Source organism: Myotis daubentonii, chromosome 1 (assembly GCF_963259705.1).
Source record: "Myotis daubentonii chromosome 1, mMyoDau2.1, whole genome shotgun sequence".
In the NCBI taxonomy this organism is placed as follows: domain Eukaryota; kingdom Metazoa; phylum Chordata; class Mammalia; order Chiroptera; family Vespertilionidae; genus Myotis; species Myotis daubentonii.
This window is the reverse complement of record NC_081840.1, coordinates 85,204,080-85,220,466: the sequence shown is the minus strand read 5'-3', so window position 1 is coordinate 85,220,466 and position 16,387 is coordinate 85,204,080. Positions and strand designations below refer to the sequence as shown.

Genomic DNA, 16,387 nt, shown 5'->3' with positions numbered 1-16,387 from the left:
GCATGACAGGGGGTAGCCCCCCAACCCCCTGATGGGCCCTGCTCTGTGCGTGACAGGGGGTGGCGCTCCAACCTCCCCATCGACCCTGCCTTGAGTGTAACAGGGGGCGGTGCCCCAACCCCCCAATCGGCCCTACCCTGAGGGTGGCATCGAAACCTCCCAATCCGCCCTGCTCTGTGCATGACAGGGGGCGGCGCCCCAACTCCCCAATCAGCCGTGTTCTGAGCCCAACCAGGGGCTGCACCTAGGGATTGGGCCTGCCCTCTGCCATCTGGAAGCAGGCCTAAGCCAGCAGGTCGTTATCTCCTGAGGGGTCCCAGACTGCGAGAGGGCACAGGCTGGGCTGAGGGACCCCCTCTTCGCCCCAAGTGGACAAATTTTTGTGCACCGGGCCTCTAGTTTTAGTTATATTATCAATGAAATCCTATTAACACCTTAAGCTCCAAGCCTGTTTTGTCTTCTTTCCCATTTAGCCCAGGATATCTGATATTCGATTTCACCAGTGACTGACCAGTTCGGACGGAAAGGATAGTGTCAGTCACCGGTGACTGACATGGCGCTTAACATGTTAATTACACTATTTAACAAAACTAATAAATTTTGGAAAAGCAAGAACATTAAGACATAAGCCTCAAAAACTAATTGGAGAGGAAGAGGAAGAGGAATATTGATGAGAGAGAGACACATTGATTAGCTGCCTCCTACACAAGCCCAGACTGGGTCCAGGATCGAACCTGCAACCCAGACATGAACCAGAAATTGTATCCAAGACCTTTCAGTGTGCAGGGTTCATGGTCCAACCACTGCATCACAGTGGCCAGGCCAAATTTACTTATCTTCTTAAATTCCAGGCAAACAGACCTCTAAATAACCACATTTTTCAAAGCTAAGATATTGTCAATCATAACAGGCATCATTATTTTATGTAACATTAAGAAAGAATTAATGCTGCAATAAAAAGCTATAACACACCGTAAGTTTTAAGATGCATCTGATTTCAGAGATGCTGGAATGTGAAAACCTGAGGAGTTGGGAGCCTGTGTGAAGAAGGTGGCTGAGCAGGGCAGTAGTTCTACAAAGGTTGGGAGAATCATTAAAGGACTCAGAATTGAGAGGACTGAGAAAATAAGTAAATCTGTTGAGGATATTGAGAGCCATGTTTCTTACTGTCAGAGAAAGAAGTTATAAACTTGAAAAAGGAAAAGCTAGAATGAATCTTGTATTTTTAAACTGAAACATTTTTGGAGGTTATCTATTTATCTACCTAGAAAGATAAGTAGGAAGATTTATAAAATTAAATCTATATATATAAAAGCCTAATATGCAAATTGTCTGCTCACGAGTTTGATCAGACCAGGAGTTCAATCGATCGCTATGACATGCCGTGACCACCAGGGGGCAGCACAAAACGAAGGAAGGCTCCAGCCAGCAGCTGGGAAAGGGAGGCCCTCGCTGGCAGCCAGAAGGCCCCAATTGGCCCTGATCGCCGGCCAGGCCTAGGGACACTATCCGTGCATGAATTTCGTGCACTGGGCCTCTAGTATAAATATAAAAGTGTGTGTATAGGTACATACATATATTTCTTAGCTCTGTTCATTGAAAGGGCCAAAGGACTGGGACACCCTAGTAGCAATGATCAGATGCTAATTTCTAAATACTGTTCTCTACAAAAAGCAACCAGGGCTCCTCAGACAAATGCTTGAATCCTGGACTGTGCCAGAAAAGTAAAAAGTAGACAAAGAAATGATGGAAACATTTCAAAAGGACACAGAAGTTGAGTAAGGCTGCAGGATACAAGCTCAATATATAAAAGTCAACTGGGTGTCTACACACTTGCAATCCCCACCACCCCCCCAAAAAAATTCCATTCACAATAGCACTAAAAATATAAAGAATAAATTTAGCAAAAGAATTGCAAGACTTATATTCTACACACTATATAACATTACTGAAAGATCAAAAGGAATGGAAATATACTGCATGTTCATAAATCAGAAAAATTTAATATTGTTAAGATGGCAATACTCTAAAAATTGATCTATAGATTCAAGGCAATCCCTAACAGATCCTCAGGTGGCTTCTTTATAGAAATTGGTAAGCTAATCCTAAAATTAATATGGAAATTCAAGGACCCAAAAAAGCCTAAATAACATTGAAAACAAAGTTCAAAGTTGAAGAACTCAATTTTCAACTTTCAAAATTTGTTACAAAGGAAGAGTAATCAAGACAGTGTGGTACTAGCATAAGAGCAAAGGTCAATGGAATAGAACTGAGAGTCCAGAAATAAACCAATGTAACCACTGTTAATTGACCTTTCATTGGGGAAAGAATAATCTCTTCAACAAATGATGTTGGGACAATTGGATGGTCACATGAAAAAGAATGAAGTTGGAGACCTACCTCATACCATATATAAAAATCTGAAGAAAACAAAGATTTGGCAATAGTTCCTTTTGGAGAAATGAACATTTCTCCAAAGATATACAAATGGCTAATAAGCATATTAAACAATGCTTAATATCATTAGTCATCAAGGAAATGCAAATCCAAACCACAATGAGATACACATTAGGATGGCTACAGATAATAAAAAGTACTAGCAAGGATATGGAGAAATTGGTTTCACAATTCCTCAAAAAGTTAAGTTTTACCAAGCAATTCCACTCCAAGGTGTTTATGGACGTAACAGAAATGAAAACACATGTCTATACAGAAATATACACAAACGTTCATAACAGCCAAAAGGTGGAATCAGCCCAAATGCCCATCAACTAATGGACAAACAAAATTTGGTATATTCATTCAATAGACTATTATTACATAATAAAGAGGAATGAAGTACTGGTACATGTTACGATATGAACTTTGAAAATACTATGCTAAAAGAAAGAAGTCAGATACAATAGACCATGTATATAATTCCATTCATATATTAAGAAACAAAAAGTAGCTCAGGATAGGAAGTGGAGGTGGAGGATATAACATTAAGTTAAGGAGATGAAAATGTTCTAAAAATTTATTATAATGATGGTTGCAAAACTCTGAATATACTGAAAACCAATGAACTGTACACTTTGTACATTAAAAATGGGTGAATTTTATGGTTAGGTGAACTATATTTCAATAAAACTGTTGTAACAAAAGGAAATAGGAAGGGACTGATAAATTGTGCCTCTTTTAAAAATGGCATAGTTGAGTTTATGCAGGGTAAAATATAAAGCCAGGCATCATTAACTAAAGAAGACACAAAATATGTGATTTTCAACAATAATTTAATTAGTAACTTCATTCAACAATAAATAAGTAAAGATGCTTGTGATTTGTTAGCTACCTATTCAATATCCCCTTTTCCCCTCTTCCTTGCTAAAAGAATCTAGATTTTCTTTGGGGTAGCAATACACTTTATTAACTTCCACAGCCTCCTTTGAAGTTAATTCTACCATATGTGAGGCATAAATGAAAGTCATATGGGAGTTTCAGGGAAAGTTTAGCTTTCCTGATCTAAATGAACAGCCAGGGGTGGCATATCCATTCTCCCCTTCCTCCAGCCTTGAGCAAAGATGTAATGTTTACAGTTGCAGCTGCTACCTTGCATCCATGAAGCAATAAGCAAGCCAATGAAAAGCTACAAACTAAAGATGATAGATCAGAAAGACAGAGGGAGCCTGAGTCTTTGATTACCTCATAGAGAGGCTATACTACCTTGGACATCCTACTTCCAGGCTAATTATTATCTTAGAAAAATAAAATCCTACTTTTAAGCTATAGTGTTAGGTTTTCTGTTTTTTATTTATTTGTGGGTTTGTTTTTTTTAAGCTAGACTCAATCTTAATCAATTAAAATGCTTCTTCAGCCAAAAAAATAATCTTAATCTGTCAGACTGGTATTTAAAATTCAAACATAGTCTCAAAAAATCAAAGTGGGAAACTGAGTAAGGGAATTTCTGATTTTTCACACTGGATATCTTAAGTTTTTTTTAAAAATCTGTTTTCACATTTAAGAGTCGGGAAAATAAGAAATCTTGTTACCTGGCACATTCTGTCAATATTTTCTTCAGTTGGCATCACAAAATACACTGCAGGAACATCTGGAATAGGATCTCGATCCGAGTGCAAAAGCCTAGAAGACATAAAGAACATAAAATTCACTTTTTTCTTAGTCACTTTTCTAAAAAGACAGTTTAAATCAGTATTTACCAAACTGGGAGTTCACTAGTTCAAGAACAGTAACCGGTACTCTAAAAGCTCTTGCTGTAATTACTTATTTACCCAGCTTTCTCCTTGTATCAGTGTTACTATTTATCTAGTAAGATTCTAATCTCTTAGTCTTCATTTCTTATACTCCAGTTGCCTTACTTTTAATACCTCTTCTACCAATGTTCTCCTTGAAAGAGGACTTAAAGCACATTCAAAATGAATTTTATTCCCATTTTTCATAGAAAAAGATTGGGGAGGCAAATGGAAGGAAAGTGAAGTTCTCCAAGAGAGAAAAAAACAGAAAGGTGAAAGTCTTTAGAAACAGTAAAAAAAATTTAACCATAAAGTCAAATATATTTTTTAAATGAAAGACATATAAATGCTTCCTTTAAGAGAATTTTTGTTTTGGCTACGTAACAGAATGCATAAGCACTCAAAGATTTTTATCACTTGATAATTTTCTTTTTTACAATCCAGGCAGTATATTCATTCAAATATCCAATATCAAATCACAAAATGTCTTTATTCTTCATTGTAAGATTTTATCATGCTTGTATCAGGAAATAGAACTAAAATTCTATTTCTATAATATTCTACAGCCATGCTTCTATAACCAATATTCTATGTACAACCTTTTATATATGTCCTTCTATATACAATATTTTAGTCATCCTTTTATAAAGAAGAGAGTGAAGAGGCACATGCAATTTATCAAACATATTAGAAGCAACATAATCAAATAAATTCAGTAGTAAGAAGACAGCATAGATAGCCTCCTACAGTGATTAAGTCATTACTTCATAATTACTTAAATTTTTCATATTAATGGTAAACTAATTTTAAAAGTATATGTAAATTAAAGGAATAAAAAAATGTTTAGAGCTGGAAGAGATCTTAAGACAACCAGTACTTTTCCTTCACATAAGAGGGTAAACCAGTCTGTAGAAAAAAATGAGAGAAAATTTAAATTCTGAAATTCAAGTCTTAGACTGGGGATTTATTTTTAACATAAGAAGTAAAGAGTTGCCCTCGCTGGTTTGGTTCAGTAGATAAGAGTGTTGGCCTGTGGACTGATGGGTCCCGGGTTCTATTCCAGTCAAGGGCATATGCCCGGGTTGGAGCTTGATCCCCAGTAAGGGGCGTGCAGGAGGCAGCCAATCAATGATACTCTCTCATCACTGATTATTCTCTCTCTGATGATTCTCTCTCTCGCTCACTCTCCCTTCTTTCTGAAATCAATAAAAATATATTTTTTTAAAAAAGAAATAAAGGGTTGAGTAAAGGAAGATTATAAAATGTTATTCTATAAAATACTGCAACTTAACATTATATTCTCTATAAATGTCCCCTAATAATTTTAAGGTACCCAAAGAAATCTTTAGCAACTATTTGAAAACAAATGCCATTATTAGAAATATGTTAAAACTCACAGATGCAGAGTGATTCCCATGTCTCTCAGCTCCTTCACGGAGAGGAGAGGAGAGATGATATCCTGGCCAAATCTGTCATAAATGAGCACCTAATAAAAAATTGTGGTTTTAAACATCATTATCAGTGAACAGTCAATAGAGAACCCATACTATGACAATGTTGATATACATTTTATTTTAATCAAAGTATATTGAATTCTTATACATATACTAATTCAATATTTTCTAGCATTTTCACTAAAATTTCAATTCATGCAGTAATCCAATCTTAAAAACATTACTACTTAGGTTAAAATAAATTAATAATTACATAAATTTCTTCTTACAGGCTACTTTTTCTATGTTAAAAAATATACTAGACGACGTTTGGTCAAGATGGCAGAGTAGGTAAACGCTGTGCGTGCTTCTTCCCACAACCACATCGAAATTACAACTAAATGGCAGAACAACCATCCTTGAGAATCACCTGAAGACTAGCTGAACTGAACTCCTACAACTAAGGATAAATGCAAGCCATACTGAGACTGGTAGGAGGGGCAGAGATGCAGAACGGGCTGGTCCCACTCCCACGTGTGGCAGTTTAAGAACTGGGATGGATATCGTGGCTGTGGAGGTCCTCCCTGAAGAATGAGGGATCCCAGCCCTCGGCACCAACAATGAAGGGACAGTCCCCCAAACATCTAGCTGTGAAAACTAGCAGTGAGTGTGTCCAAGTGAGGGGAGTTCGAGAGAGGGGCTGCTGCTGTAGACCTAGGTGCTGAAGTCTTAAAGGGACTAAACCAGACTTATTCACTCACAAACTCACTCACTCTGAGCTCCAGCACAGAGTAGCAGCTTGGAAAGCACTAGCGACATAGGGGGAGGAACTGAATTCTCTAGATTCAGGGTGAGGGCTGGAGGAGCAGCTCTCTTTGGGACCAAACTGCTGGCAGGAGCCTTTGTTCCTTTGCTGAGCCCACCCCCACCCAGCCTGCAGGTGCAAGTGGGCACCAAATCTTGAGTCTCCATCAAATTGGATTCAAACTGATTCCTGAAACCTTTCCCTACCCAACCCATGCACCAGCCCAAACCTCAATTAGTGGCTATTCCTCACAAGCTGTCAGCCTTGGCTCACACTTTGGACTTGACTTTAATCTCTCAAAGTCCACAAACTCCAAACAAGCAGCGGTTGCCTTCAGCATGCCCTGTACCCCTTGCTAAGTGGTCCCTGCCATGAGTGGCAGTTGGCCTTGGTTTGCAGCATAGCCTCTCCCAGGTACCTCCAAGTCCAGAATAGGCTGTAAACAACCACAGATCACTGTAAGTCCTACCAGGTGGTCCCTGCCAGGCACAGGCATTGGCTGATTTGGACGTGCACCAGAGGCCCTCCCAAGAGGCCCTAGAACAGCCGTGGGCAAACTACGGCCCGCAGGCCGGATCCGGCCCGTTTGAAATGAATAAAACTAAAAAAAAAAAAAAAAAAAAAAAAGACCGTACCCTCTTATGTAATGATGTTTACTTTGAATTTATATTAGTTCACACAAACACTCCATCCATGCTTTTGTTCCGGCCCCCCAGTCCAGTTTAAGAACCCATTGTGGCCCTCGAGTCAAAAAGTTTGCCCACCCCTGCCCTAGAACCAATACATCCAGTAGCCATCTTCAGGCCATACCAGAGCACCACCGAAATAGCTCCACAAATGACACACCCAAAGGGTGGACACGGCAGGCACCAGAGCCCCACTACAGTTATTCCCTCTCAATCGGGTGTCCCCGCACTACAGCTCATCCACTGTAATTATGGCCAATCCTCACATCCAGTCAGCCTGGGGGTCAATCCCATCCACTGGCATACCAATAGCAATCACCCAGCTCAGGTGACCAGGGAGTCTGCACCAGTGGGCCCCACTCTGACATCTACCACAGAACACCTACTACATAAGGCCACTCTGACAAGACTGGGAGACACTGCAGATCTATTTAGTACCTAGAAATAAATATAGGGAGTCAGTCAAAATGAGGAGGAAAGAAACATGTCCCACATGAAAAAATAGGACAAAACTCCAGAAAAAGAACTAAACAAAATGAAGGCAAGCAATCTACCAGACAGAATTCAAAACACTGGGTATAAGGATATTCAATGAACACAGAGGAAGAACAGATGAAATCAGGGAGAACTTTCACAAAGATAAAAAAAAAAAACATAAAAAAGAACCAAGGAAGAACACAATAACTGAAATGAAGATGGAACCAACAGCAGATCAGATGAAGCAGAGAACTGAATCAGTGATTTGGAACACAAAGTAGCTGAAAACACCCAATAGAAACAGCAATATATGTATTAAAAGACAGTTTAAGGGACATCTGGGACAACTTCAAGTGTAACAACATTTGGTACCACCAGAAGAAGAGAATAAGGGAATGAAACCTATTTGAAGAAATAATGACAGAAAACTTCCCCTACCTGGAGAAGAAAATAGACATACAAGTCCAGAAAGAGCAGAGAGCCAAAACAAGATGAATCCAAAGAGGCCCACACCAAGACAGATCGTAATTAAAATTCCAAAGGTTAAAGACAGAGAATTTTAAAAGCAGCAAGAAAAAAGCAGTTAATTACCTACAAGGGACCTCCCATAAGACTGTCAGATGATTTCTCAACATTACAGGCCAGAAGGGACTGGCATGAACTAATCAAAGTGATAAAAAGCAAGGAACTATGACCAAAATTAACCAGTAAGGCTGTCATTTAAAATCAATGGAGAGCCCTAGCCAGTCTGGCTCAGTGGATAGAGTGTCGGCCTGTGGACTGAAGGGTCCCAGGTTCAATTCCAGTCAAGGGCACATGCCCTTGGTTGTGGGCTCGATCCCCAGGGGGGTTGGGATGGCGTGCAGGAGGCAGCCGATCAATGATTCTCTCTCATCATTGATGTTTCTACCTCTCTCTCCCTCTTCCTTCCTATCTGAAATCAATTAAAAAAAATAAAAATAAAAGGAGACATAAAGAGCTTTCCAGACAAGAAAAAGCTAAAGGAGTTCATCACCACTAAACCAGTATTACAAAAAATGTTAACTTCTTTATGAAGAAGAAAAAAGATAAAAAATATGAATAATAAAATGGCAATAATGACTAACTTATCAATAATCACTTTAGCCCTGGCTGGTTTGGCTCAGTGGATAGAGTGTTGGCCTGAGGACTGAAGGGTCCTGGGTTCGGTTCCGGTCAAGAGCACATGCCCAGGTGTTGTGGGCTCGATCCCCAGTGGGGGGTGTGCAGGTGGCGGCTGACTGATGATTCTCTCTCATCATTGATGTTTCTGTCTCTCCCCCATCTCCCTTCCTCTCTGTCTGAAATCAATAAAAATATATTTTTTAAAAAATCACTTTAAATGTAAATGGATTAAACGCTCTAATAGAAGGAAAAAGGGTGGCTGAATAAAAAGAAAACAAGCCTGGCTGGCATGGCTCAGTGGTTGAGTGTCAACCTATGAATCAGGAGGTTACGGTTCGATTCCTGGTCAGGACACATGCCTGAGTTTTGGGCTCGATTCCCAATGTGGGGTGTGTAGGAGGCAGCCAATCTATGGTTTTCTCTCATCATGGATGTTTTTATCTCTCTCTCACTCTCCCTTCCTCTCTGAAATTAATAAAAATATATTTTTTTTAAAAAGAAAGCAAAACCTATACATATGCTGCCTAAAAGAGACCCACTTTAGATAGAAGGACACACACAGAATGAAAGTAAAGGGATGGAAAAGAATATTTCATGAAAATGGAAATGAAAAAGACAAAAAAAGCTGGGCTAGCAATACCTTTATCAGATAAAATAAACTTTTAAAAAAAGGCCATAAAGAGACAAAGAAGCCGTGGCTGGCTTGGCTCAAGGGCATGTGCCTCCATTGCCATTCAATCCCTGACCCTGGTTGGGGCCCATGAAGGAGGCAACCAATCGATGTGCCTCTCTCACATTGATGTCTCTCTCTCTCTTTCCCGCTCCCTCCCTCCCCCTCCCCTTCCACTCTACCTGAAAATCAATGGAAAAAATACCCTCTGGTGAGGATTTAAAAGAGAGAGAGAGAGAGAGAGAGAGAGAGAGAGAGAGAGAGAGGAAGAGAGAGAGAGGAAGGAGGAAAGAAAGAGAGAGAAAGGACATTTCACATACAATAGCCAAGTATGGAAGCAACCTAAGTGTCCATCAACAGACAACTGGATAAAGAAGATATGGTAGACATAATCAATGGAATATTACTCAGCCATAAAATGAATGAAATCTTTCCATGTGCAACAACACTGATGGACCTAGAGAGCATTACGATAATTGAAATAAGTCAGACAGAGAAAGATTTCACTTACACGTGAAGTCTGAAAAACAAAATAAATGAACAATAAAAACAGAAACAAACTCATAGATATAGAAAACAAATTGATGTCACCTGGGTTTCAGGCTTGATCCCCAGTAAGAGACCTGCAGGAGGCAGCCTCTCATCTGTTTCTCTCTCATTGATGTTTCTATCTCTCTCTCTAAAAATCAATAAAAACATTAAAAAATAAACAAATATAGTTTATGCAAGGGGCAATATAAGGAGATGCCCATAAATAACAAGGAAGGAAGGGGGAAGTTAGGGGATATGCTCAAACTTAAACTATGAATAATTCAATATAGATAGCTTTAACCAAAGTACTTCTAAGGACTCGTGGAGAATTTTCAAAACACCCAAAACTGTAACCAAGTTGACTTGTGCTTAATTAAATTTAAAATGATTATAAACTGATAAGTTTGAAACTAAATGACTGCATTATCTCTTTGAAGAAAGAGCTAGAGCAGGGGTGGGCAAACTTTTTGACTCGAGGGCCACAATGGGTTCTTAAACTGGACCGGAGGGCCGGAACAAAAGCATGGATGGAGTGTTTGTGTGAACTAATATAAATTCAAAGTAAACATCATTACATAAAAGGGTACGGTCTTTTTTTTCAATAGTTTTATTCATTTCAAATGGGCCGGATCCAGACCGCGGGCAGTAGTTTGCCCACGGCTGAGCTAGAGGCAGCACGAAGTTTAGAATGAAATAGCTCAGGGAGAAAGATTATGGATTGCTTTCTGATCTAATTACCAGTTTTACTAATAGTTTTATATATCAGTAAATTAATGAAGTGTCATTTTTCCCCCATTGATTTCAGAGAGGAAGAGAGAGAAATAGATAGAAACATCGATGAGAGAGAATCATTGATTGGCTGCCTCCTGCATGCCCCCTACTGGGGGAGGGGGGGACCTAGACCGCAACCCAGGCATGTGCCCTTGGCCGGAATCAAAGCTGGGACCCTTTAGTCCACAGGCCAATGCTCTATCCACTGAGCCAAATCGGCTAGGCTAGGGCAATGAAGTGGCATTTTGGTTTACAGATCACTCTCTCAAGAGTTGATTAAAATGGACCAATCCCCAGAGTCTCACTAACCCTGAGCAAGCTTGCAAGATCCAAACTCTGGACTAGCAGAGCTAAAGAACAAAACATCAACCAGAGTAAAGACCTAAGAGAGGGGTGCTGCCCAGGAGATCAGGATTACCTAGATGAAATGCTACTATCATTGCCTGTCTTACTCCATATAGTATTTATCAAAAAGATTCACATTAAGAAGTCATGTTAAATAAAATATTCATGCATTACCACTAAAATGTCCTACTGTGCAGTACATATTAACAAGAAATTCCATCCAATCACCACCAATAAGGGCTGAGAAAAAGGGAATAGTCCCCATTAAAATAAACCCTCTTACCTTCCATACTGGTTCTCCAGTGCTGTTTTTAACATGAGGCACATTGAAATTCAACATACGTTTCAAAGCCACTGGAAATAAAAAGAGTCTCATTAAATATAACATTGTTTTTTAGGATTTCACTTTTCCCCCACATTTATTACTTACTACCTTAAAACAAAATACACAAATTATTCAAATAAAACTAATTAATCAAATGACTGGGTATTGAGCCTGAAGCTCATGTGCCCTGACCGAGAATGGAACCGTGACCTCCTGCCTCATAGGTCGATGCCAACCACTGAGTCACGCCCATTGGGCTACTTCTGTGGTTTTTATTGCTCATCTGTTCATATGTTACAAATAACAGACTCAGGTATAATTAATTTTAAGGAAAATAAAAATCTTGATGTACGTCTATGTGAAGATGAGATGGCCAAATAGGGTAGGTACTCTTTAGGTGATTTAATTTTTAAAAGACTGGCAACACTAAAATCTACTTAGTTGATTTTAAAAAGCATTTTGAAAAGGCTTTATTATTAATACAGAATAATCTACAAACCCAACTCCTACTAGAGAATTACATAATGCTCAAATTACCTGAATATTAATTTACAGCATATTCACTCACTCACTAGAAAACGTTCTATTAAATGCTTGTTTCTTGAGGCAGGTAAAATAAAAAATTGCATTTCAGTGATATATTTGCATATTTATGTGTGTATATTCAGACATAACATTTTGGTAAAATATTAGTACCTAATGCCCAGCCAATAACACACATTGCCAATACTAATTTACACCTACTTCCGTAGCTCATGGGTGTTAGGGTATTATACAAAAAAATACATAAACAAACAAAAACCACTTTGCATAAAGATGACTGACACATGAGGCATAGCAGGTGCTCCAGGATTAACTGTCCCACTGTGCTTTAAAAGAGCTCTTCCTTCCTCCCACCTCCAGACAACAGAGATGCCACCATCCTGGCACTCAGGCCCGACAGAGAAAATCTCGTTTCTAGGAACAGCTGCTCACTCTTGACACAGGACACCTGGGAAGAATCACAGCCTGAGCTGCATGTGAGCCCAGGTGTAGAGTTCTCCAGAGGTAGGCCTCGGCTAAATGAGAGGCCGGTAACAGCAGGTATTTGCCTTCTCAGCGCCACCTAGATGAATATCCCCAACTCTGAGCCTTGGCCAACTTGTTAACAGAGGTTTTGACACAGTGAGTTTGTTAATAAAGCAAAAGGCCTGTGTACAAATAATGTATAAGAATGTAATTTTACTTTCATCAGAATAACACCCTAAAGGCGTAAATCATTGCTTTTAGCTCAAATGATAAACTAATTTCCTTTATTGGCCCTAAACATATTATCCACCGTTCTAGATTTGGCTAATGTCGTTTCATCCTTGCCTGAAATGTTTTTGTTTTTGTTTTCACTCATTCACTATATACTCAACTCATTCAACAAATGTTTAGTAGTGTTTACCATCTGCTGGACAGTTTTAGTTGTTGGCATTAAACAAAACAGACAATAAAATTACCTATCCTCAAGTAGCTTTCATTTTAGTTGGGGGGAAAAACAACAACAAAATAAATAAAACATGTGGTATGTGTGATCATGATAAGTGCTATGGAGAAAAACAAGGAAGGGAAGGGGGAAGAAGAAATAGTGGTGTAATTTTAAGTAGTCAGGAAAGGTCTCCTGAGTAGGTAACATTTGAATAAAGGCCTAAAGGAAATGAGGGAATGAGCCACAGATATCTCTAAAAGAATATTCTAGATAGAAAAAACACATATAAAGGCTCTTAAGTGGGAAGTCTAGTGGTTAGAAAAGGGAGTAATAATAGGGAATGAGGTCAAAAAATCAAGTGCGAATCAGGTCATGTGGAGTCTTGTAGACCAGGGGTTGCCAACCACTGCTGTGGACCACTGTAAAGTCACCGTGGCTTTTACTATGACTGAAGCAGGAAGCAGCTGGAGGGTTTTGAGCAAATATGTAACATCTGAGTACTGTGTGAAGAAAAATGAAGGGGGACAGGGATGCAAAAGCAAGGAGATCAAATAGGCAGTTATTACAGAAATTCATGGTGGCTTGGACATGGGAGACAGCAATGACAACGGTCAGATCCTGGAAATATCTTCAGAACAGAGCTGACGCCCCGGCTGGTTTGGCTCAGTGGATAAAGCATCAGCCTGCGTACTGAAAGGTCCCAGGTTCCATTCCGGTCAAGGGCACATGCCCCAGTTGCGGGCTCGATCCCCAGTAGAGGGCATGCAGGAGACAGCCGACCGATGATTCTCATCATTGATGTTTCTCTCTCTCTCTCTCTCTCCCTTCCTCTCCCTGAAATCAATAAAACATATTTTTTTTAAAAAAAATCCACAATAGCCAAAACCGGTTTGGCTCAGTGGATAGAGCGTCGGCCTATGGACTGAAGGGTCCCAGATTCGATTCCGGTCGGGGGCATGTACCTTGGTTGCGGGCATATCCCCAGTAGGAGATGTGCAGGAGGCAGCTGAAGATGTTTCTCTCTCATCGATGTTTCTAGCTCTCTGTCCCTCTCTCTTCCTCTCTGTAAAAAATCAATAAAATATATTTTTATAAAAAAATCTACAATAGAGCTGACAAGATTTATGGACAGACCTGGGTGTGGGATATGAAAGAGAGAAGTCATGAAAACTCCAAGGTTTTTGACCTGAGCAACTACACGAATGGAGTTGCCATTAATTGACATGGGGTATACTGAGTTCAGAGGACAGGCTAAAGAGATGAACTTGGGGATCGTCAGTATGTAGATAATACCTATTTATCCAAGAAGCTCAAGAGATCACAAAAGAGAAAGCAGTTGATCTGTGGCTCTCCAATGCTCAGAAGTGAGGGAGCTGAGCAAGAACCTCAACACAGAGGCATGCATGAAGGACCATGGAAGCACAGGATTCTGCCTGTTGAACTAAAGGCAGAAATAGAGAGGGCAGTGGTCCAGGACACATGCACAAACAAGATGGCTTTTGAGGGGACCTTTAAGATGAATAAAGATTCTTCAGACAAGCAAAGCAAAAAAACAGGCATCTGCAAAATGGAGACAATAATACATATGGAAATCACTAAAACCAGTGCCCGGCAATACTAAATGCTCATTATATATCAACCACTTTCTACCCAAACAGATTGCAAACTCCTCTGTATCACACTGTCTGGTACTTGGAATATCTGAGAATTGACTGTGAGTTATTTCCCAAAACATTTTCAGTACATATCAGGGAGATGTATAATTCTGCGACTATAACATATATCATAGGGTTTATCTTTCTCTGAAAATAAAACAGAATTTGTGGGTACTAATATTATAAACGATTAAGCTGGCATAACCTATCTAGTAATGATGTGAAATCTTGCTATAATTAACTTCATTTCTGCAGTATTGAAATTATGCTGTTAGATTTTAAATTCTACAGTTCCTGCATATAAAAGTTACTACCATACAATTTTCTTTTTTATATAGCAAAGGTGGAAATTCACTGAAGAACAAGTACAGACTCCCACATGAGGCGAGGGAAAGAGTCCCACAGAACTGACGCCCAAGAAGGGAGGGGGAAAGGGTCCCACAGAATGGACTCCCAGGTAGGGAGGGGGAGAGGGTCCCCAATATTCATTTTTCAAAAAGCTCCTTTGTATTGATAAAGTGTGTTCCTTCAGATCTTATTTTAATACGTAGTATAACCTAATTCACTGGGCTTCCTTAAGCTGTCAGAACCATACCTCAAAAACAAGCGGGGCACCTATCTGCTTCCACAGATAAAATGAATGGCAGGTATTCCCCAAATCTTACTAGAACTTTCATATATGTAAGTTATGCCTGCCTTCATCTGATAGCTTGTATTAAATTATCTACTGGGGAAAGCAGAACACAACTCAGTATGCGCTGTGTGTCATTATCAGTCTGAAGGCTATAATGTTTTCTTTGAAACCCTAAGGAATCAAGCACGGCCCAAATCCCCGCTATAGGCCACCTTAATCACAGCCAATTATTTCCCTATTCAAATTTACATGCAACCTAAAACAATTACGAGAGACAGAATTTACATGTATGCACATTTTCGATGGCTTATTTCCATTAGCTCCTGAGAATTAAAAGCCCTGGCGAACTTTTAAGACAACCGGCTAACAGGCATAAGCCATCAGTTTGTAGCCAACAGGTAAAATGCAAGTTGCCTAGGAAATTAAGGCAAAACTAAGAATATCGAAGATAGAAAAACGTATCAGAGCTCAAGGGAAGAAAGGTATGCTGGTCTCACTCCATTTCACTGTATAGACTGCACGTGCAGCCTGAAAACACCAATCTGTGAACCGGCTGTGAACACGGTGCGGCTATTTCCCCCTGCCCCCTCCGTCCCCTCCCCGGAGCTGGGGAGACCACCAGGCGTTTCTCGCCGGGTACCCCAATGCCCGCGTCCAAAGGTGAAGCGGCCGGACGCAAGTTGCCCTGAAAAGAATACTTGTCTTTCAACCGCGGTGGGAATGCCAGAAAACGAAACTTTCACCATGAAAACGGAGAGAACTGAACCGCGCACAGAAACAAACCCGGAGAGGCAACACCGAGGGGGAAATGCCCCCCGCCTGAGCTCGTCCTGGCGGCCTCGGGGGCTCCGCAGGGAAGGCCCACCCCAGCCGGCCCCCTGCACGAGCCCGGCTCCTGCACCCCTCGCGGGGCCGAGCTCTCCAGCCCACGGCATCTCTTCCCTAAGAACTCCCAAGGGGAGGGGCTCTCGCTGCTCCGGGAACCGGATTAAACTCCAGGAGGCCCGTCTCCCAGCTCCAGGCGCTGCGACCGAGGGAGGCGACCCGCAGAGGAAGAGGGCGTCCCACCGCAGGCACAGAACCGCAGGGAGAAGGCAATGAAGGACGCGGTACCTGTTTGTCTCTCTCGAATACTAGCTGCCGCCATCTTGGCTCCCACCATCCACTGCCCGGCCGGCGAGCAGAGCCCGGGGTGACGTGGCTGCCGCAACCGCCCCGGAAGCAAAGCCC

At 40.6% G+C, this 16,387-nt stretch overlaps 1 protein-coding gene across 2 annotated transcripts in view; it reads right to left on the bottom strand.

Annotated features, from left to right (window-relative positions):
* Positions 1 to 16,387, bottom strand: part of SCFD1 (sec1 family domain containing 1) — a 128,611-nt gene extending 112,224 nt beyond the window's left edge. Inside the window, exons 1-4 of one of the 2 annotated variants that reach the window (XM_059709712.1) lie at positions 16,271 to 16,387; positions 11,374 to 11,444; positions 5,627 to 5,715; positions 4,029 to 4,119 (exon numbers count right to left, since the gene is read on the bottom strand). In XM_059709712.1, the coding sequence (XP_059565695.1) occupies positions 4,029 to 4,119; positions 5,627 to 5,715; positions 11,374 to 11,444; positions 16,271 to 16,319 (300 nt within the window). In that variant the 5' untranslated portion in view covers positions 16,320 to 16,387. The remainder of the gene's footprint in view (positions 1 to 4,028; positions 4,120 to 5,626; positions 5,716 to 11,373; positions 11,445 to 16,270) is intronic. The other variant, XM_059709720.1, reaches the window with a different exon arrangement.